Below are 6,850 nucleotides of genomic sequence, written 5' to 3'. Positions count from 1 at the left end.
TTTTAAATCTAATGTTATTTGACATTAAGAAGCCGTTGGAAATTGACTATTTCTACAGAATATATATGTAAATCTTTGTACATATTTACATGACTGTCACATTTTATTAATCTTTTTCTCTTTTATATCAGAACCAACAGTTGATCGTTTAGTCTCGCTAAAGCTTAAAGGCGGTTTTTGGTTTTGTTTGCATTTAGGTTAAGAAATAGTAAACAACCGAAAAATAGTCTATCGATTATCGTACAAAGTCTACCGGGTTAGCAAGTTAGAAAGAAAGTTAGTTAGTATAGAAATATATATTATAATACATAAAATTTGTTAAAAATGTATACCCCTTTTCGACACGGCCATTAAATAGTTTATACAAATAAGTGACACTTTCTACACAGGCTCGGTCGCGAGTGACATTGATTATCCCGCTAATAGTGTAAATTTTAACCAGACTTGGGTCATCTAAATCGTGCTTCAGGCGTTCTACATACTGCAGTACCGCTATAAATTATCACAATTTTGTACCGACATGTCAATTCAAAAACTAACGCGTGCGGGTGCCTTGTGCAACACCTAACATTTTCATATTAGTAGTCGAGTGGAACACTCGAGAAAAGTGTCGTTATAACAAATGCATAGATAAAATTTTAAAATTCAAAATGAAAATGAAAATAATTATTACTTCCTTATTTGTGTTTTTATGTGATTATGGTGTTGCCGCATTAAGTTTTCCTGGACCTCGAGTGTATGTAGTTACTCCATCACCGCGAATGAAAAACGATGAATCAAAGCCAACTCCGTTCTATTATCATAACTGGATGCGAAGGATGGACAAAAGACCAGATAGTACTACAACTACAACCGCACAAACGTCGACTCTAAAGGTGAAGACTCCCGATTTAATATTTGCTGAATTTGAATCAGATGGTTCCAAGCAGAAATCGATAAGAAAATTATTAGAAAACGAGAGAATACAACCAAAGAAAACTACTATGACTCCCATATATGTACCAGATGAAGAGGAAAATAAAGTCACTCGTGTAGTTAATTATGGTTTACCAGTGAAAACTATTAATCATAATGAAAGTTGGCCTGGAAACAATAAGTATTTATTAATATCTCACGGTGATAATAATAAAAATTTGCCTGTGTATGTAACATCTCCGCCTACGACTTCGCCTGCTACGACAACAAAAATAACGACGACTACTGAATCACCTATTAACGTTCAAAATATATGGCACGTCATTGATAGTGAAAAATCTGACAAATATTCGAATAACTGGGAAGAAATATCATTGGAATCTAAGAATGAAGAAAATGCAAATAGTCCGAATACCGATCATGGAATTAGAGATGAGAATATTCAGAGCCCTAATACTGAAGATGATGATATAACGATTGATGACAATTTTGCGTTACCAGGGTAATTAATATAATTAATTATTTTCTTTTTTAAATTTTGATTTTATAACAAAATAAGTGTAAGTTTTTACGTTGTGGATTAAAGGTAACTTGTTAACTTCCAGATTTGCAACGGAGCATGGAAATGGAGCCGAAAATGAATCCAGGGCTATACGCACAGAGCAAAACATACGATTCCCGTACATTAATTTGAAACCATTTCAGGTGAAGTCCTCAAAAACACCTGTACTTAACAATATATCGAACGGTAAAAAAAATAATTTATTTACATCTTTAGATAATTTCTACGATTTAAAAAGTCCCGTCAGAGGTGAAGCTCAAGATACAGTCCCTAAATCTCCACTCATCGATCGATACAATCCAGCTCAGCCATATTTACCGCAACAGAAATATGGTAGTAATTTGTCAAAACAGAGTTCAGGAAAGGCAACATCAAGTTTAGTGCCCCCGCCTCCTCCTCCACCAAACCCTTCAGGTAATGATTTCCCAGCGCCAACTAGTTATGAATCATTTCCTCCATATGCCCCATCTGCTCCTGATTTTGCACCAGTGCCTGCACCTGCACCACTGCCTTCCCCACCTGTTTCTGTATCTCTAACACCTTCAAAAAGTGTAGATATAACCGATTTGGCGGCATCCGTTCCAAGTTCCAATGGGGACGGTCCTACAATGGAAATGGGTTATCGTTATAAACCACCAGTGGATATTGGGGATACTGATAATAATGCTCCTACAATAAATTCAGGATATCAATACAAACCACCATCAGCTCCCATGCCTCAATTCTATCCTACACCTGTACCTTCAAGTAAACCGTTTCAAGGATACTCATATAATAAGCCAAGCATGACTGCTGATACATCTCCGATGACTGTAGCTGATAAGCCTGAATTTCAAGGATACCATTACAGTAAGCCAGTATTTCATAAACCGCCTGAAAATATGCCATCAAGCTATGGATCCCTACCTACCTATGGTACCGATGATTTTCCTCCAGATACGTATGATCATGACGATTCACCTCCACATATCTACGGACACGACGACACTCCGCATATTGAAGATGATGACTATTCACCTCCTGATAGTCACGACTCTGATGATGATATGGCTTACGGTAAAAAGCCATATAAGGATATGAAAAATGGTGATGATATGCAAGATATGGGAATGAAGCCGCCGGCACTTCACACAGATATAAAACCAGGTGCTTACGGACCTCCACCGGATGATCACGGTTTTCCAAGCGATTTCCCAACCGACTTTAAGTTTCCTCATGATTTTGACCATGATCATGAACACGAACATTACCATATAGTTGAACATCCGACTACGACAACTGAAACGCCTCGAGTAAACCGTTTTAGCTACTACTATTTAGGAAAGAAACTTTATTATTTACCATTGTATTTTAGCGTGTACTTTATAGTTTATGTGGGAGCGTTAATCATTAAGGCTGTCTTGCGACACAAAATTGTATATCCCAATAGTTGGAGACCAAATACGACGACAGCGACTTTCTTTTCAAAAAGGTCAGTCGATGAATATCTCTCACACGAAAACCTTCACGAACTAACGAAAAAAGTAACGAACGCAATCTCAAAAGCTGCAGAAAAATATTTGGACAGTAAAAATAAATCGACCTAAATTAGGCTATAAGATCCAAGCACGAATGTATATAAAACAATAGATTTATGTTAATTAGTGTTAAGTTTTTAGTTAGAACTTAGAATTAAATAGGTATGTGCGTTAGGAACTGGACATATTTAAATGGAGCATTAAATAAGCCAAATTATTTGAGTATTTGTTCATTATCTTAACGTTGAGCTATTGAATTAAATAGTTACATTTTATACTATCCTGTGTATTGTTTATTACCTTCCCTATGCTATGCATCATATAGGAACGCTAAATCGCTTGGCGATAGGTACGTCGTTGCTGGTAACTAGCGACGGGCGATGTCTATCACTAGAAGACCCGTGCCAATACTTTCGAGAAATAGTAGTTACATCATGTCACATCATCATCATCATCATCAGCTGATGGACGTCCACTGCAGGACATAGGCCTTTTGTAGGGACTCAACAAACATCATGATACTGAGCTATCTGCAGCCCTGCGACTCGCTTGATGTCGTCAGTCCACCTGGTGGGGGTTGATTAATACTGCGCTTTCTAGTGTAGGGTCGCCATTTCACACTTTAGGGACCCCGACGTGATGACCTAACGTTCAGAGACTTGGTCACTTACTATGGGCCTCATAAGAAGGCTCAGAGTCACACAGCGGGCGATGGAACGAGCTATGTTAGGAGTATCACTGCGTGATCGAATCAGAAATGAGGAGATCCGCGGAAGAACCAAAGTCACCGACATTAGCTCAACGAGTTGCGAAGCTGAAGTGGGAATGGGCGGGACACATGAAGAGCCGACGAACGTTGGGGTTCCATGTCACATACCTAGTAAGTATTAACAAAAAATTGCGAGAATCTTAGTCATGCGTCGGATGTATCAGAAACACACTTTACAATGCCTTATACTTATAGCACTATTGCGTCTGAGACTTGTTATTTGGGCATATTAAACTAATATGAGCAGTGATATCCCAGTGGATATGACCTCTGCCTCCGATTTCGAGGGAGTGGGTTCGCATCCGGTCCGGGGCATGCACCTCCAAATTTTCAGTTGTGTGCATTTTAAGAAGTTAAATATCACGTGTCTCAAACGATGAAGGATCATCGTGAGGAAACCTGCCAGTCTGCCAATCCGCATTGGGCCAGCGTGGTGGACTAAGGCCTAACCCCTCTCATTCTTAGAGGAGACTCGAGCTCAACAGTGAGCCGAATATGAAACTAATATTTAAGTTTACTCTTGATATGTTTGGTACAACTATGAATAATGTACCTACCAGCTACAAGTGCTTCATCAGCGAAGCACACGTGAGAAAATTGGTATAGTGCAGATTTTCAGCTGGCACATAGTGACACCGCCAAGTTCAAGTAATAGGAAGTATCTACTATTTAATATTCCAGTAGAATGAAAAATCGTTAGTTTCAGTTTTAGTTTAATTCTTATTACCGTTCGTATCACTCTTGATAGTTTTTCGAAAAAATAAAAGAGCTTTGAGAGCATAACTTATATGAGAGCGATGCGTCTCATATAAAGCATTACTACTACCTATTAAGCTATTAATTTTACAAAATGTTTTGACAGAATTAGATTGTAGCCGATGATAACCAGCAGACACACCTCAGGCTGGTGGTGGAGGTGGCTCAGTATCGTGATGTTTGGAAGTCCCTACAAAAGGCCTATGTCCTGCAGTGGACGTCCATCGGCTGATATGATGATGAAGATGATGATTCTGTATAAGTTACAGTAGCATATGCTGACAACAGTTCAGCCTTCATTAAATGACGTAAAGATAAGGCTCTGGTTTTATTGTATTATGTAAGATCCTTTTTAGATCATACTTTGACGGCCTCCGTAGCGAAATGGTATGCGCGGTGGATATACAAGACGGAGGTCCTGGGTTCGATCCCCGGCTGGGCAGATTGAGATTTTGTTAATTTGTCCAGGTCTGGCTGGTGGGAGGCTTCGGCCGTGGCTAGAACGCTAAACCGCCAAGCGATTTAGCGTTCCGGTACGATGCCGTGTAGAAACCGAAAGGGGTGTGGATTTTCATCCTCCTCCTAACAAGTTAGCCCGCTTCCATTTTAGACTGCATCATCACTTACCATCAGGTGAGATTGTAGTCAAGGGCTAACTTGTAAAGAATAAAAAAAAAAAACTTTTTTTAGATGGGTAGGTTTGCCCACTCAGTTGCTTTAAAAAATATTTAATAAGAGTCGAAGCATTTCCATCGGGACTATTGAATACTAATTATACTCCGAATGAGATCGTCTTTATGCGCTCCAATTTAATTAAGTTTTACTTACTTAATACTAATAATGGAGTAGGTAACTCGTAGTAACTGAACCGAAAAAAAAATCTTCGGAAAATGTAGTGGGATCCTAACATGAATAAAGGTCTATTTTCTGCAACTAGGAAAATAAAAGCCCGGTTAAGTACGATTTTACGCATATGGATGCGTAAAAAGCCAGGCGTTTTATTTTTAGCTGCAGAAACTAGAATTTTATTCAAATGTTAGGATCCCAACGTTTTCCGAAGAAAAGTTTTTCTATCATGAGATATATAACTTTGCTGAGTTTATAAACTAATTGTAAGGAGGAGGATGAAAATCGACACCCCTTTTGGTTTCTACACGTCATCGTATAGGAACGCTTGGCGGTACGTCTTTGTCGGTAGAGTGGTAACTAGCCACGGCCGAAGCCTCCCACCAGCCAGACCTGGATCAATTAAGAAAACCTCAATCGGTCCAGCCGGGGATTGTAAATCCACCGTGCATTACACTGCGTCACGGAGGTCGTCGTCGAGAAAATTCTCATCTATGCAGGTTTCCTCACAATGTTTTTCCTTTACCGTATGAGACACCGTATGAGACACGTAATATTTAATTTCTTAAATTAAAAAAGGGATACTTTAACGGAGCCTATCAGAGCCGATAGTCGATTCGGAGAGCGTCGGTTCAAATCCGGCCAGAGGACCTCTAACTTTTCCAAGTTATGTGAATTTTTAGAAATAGGGTTTAATCTTTGAATAAAAAAAAAGAATCCTGGAATCAAACCCTTCAAAACAAAAAAAGAATTTTTAAAATCGGTCTATAAATGACGGAATTATCGCTGGACATACATAAAAAAAAAAACATACATACAGCCGAACGTAGAACCTCCTCCTTTTTGGAAGTCGGTTAACTAATAAACGACTGGACCAGTAGACACAAACATAATCACTTTCTTGTCCGTCTATCTGTCAAGACATTTTTCTTTAAATGAATATCAAATACCTACTATAATACGCGTACCAAGCTCCCTTAAAGCTTTAAAACATTTTTGACGTAAGTAGAATAAAATACAGCCGTTTTTGCCGCATTATAATTCACAAAGGAATAAAAATCTAAAAGATAAATTCCCGTTGACCTATACAAACTTAATATTTATATATAATTATATATTTAACTTAAAATCATGTAATTTATTGTTTTTATTACCTACTTGAATTATATTTAGCAAAAAGTTTGATAAAAAATGTTCAATAATCAACTACCCACGGTTTCACCCGCGTTGTTCTCATTCCTGTGGGAACACGGGAATAAACTAAATTCTACTCACAAATATTTTACTCGCTTTCTATTGGTATAAGAATTTTCAAAATCTGTTTAGTAGATCTAAAGATAACCCTTTAAACTTCACGAGTTCAATTATTTTCTTTATAATAGTAGACTCGTAAATGCATTTTAACGTACGTCAATATCTAAAGGAATTTTAATTTGACTTTCTTTTTTCATAAAACATTTATCACCATGTCTACAATCCTGTAAA

General features: G+C 37.9%; 1 protein-coding gene across 1 annotated transcript; it reads left to right on the top strand.

The window, feature by feature from the left end:
- The first annotated feature begins 291 nt into the window (after positions 1–291).
- Positions 292–3,271, top strand: LOC112043037 (uncharacterized). Its single transcript, XM_024078294.2, has 2 exons — positions 292–1,417; positions 1,521–3,271. Exons 1-2 carry the CDS (start codon positions 651–653, stop codon positions 3,061–3,063), a joined length of 2,310 nt encoding a protein of 769 aa, XP_023934062.2. The 5' UTR covers positions 292–650; the 3' UTR covers positions 3,064–3,271.
- Positions 3,272–6,850: the final 3,579 nt, after the last annotated feature.

Source organism: Bicyclus anynana, chromosome 1 (assembly GCF_947172395.1).
Source record: "Bicyclus anynana chromosome 1, ilBicAnyn1.1, whole genome shotgun sequence".
NCBI lineage: Eukaryota > Metazoa > Arthropoda > Insecta > Lepidoptera > Nymphalidae > Bicyclus > Bicyclus anynana.
This window is presented reverse-complemented; position numbering and strand designations above follow the sequence as displayed.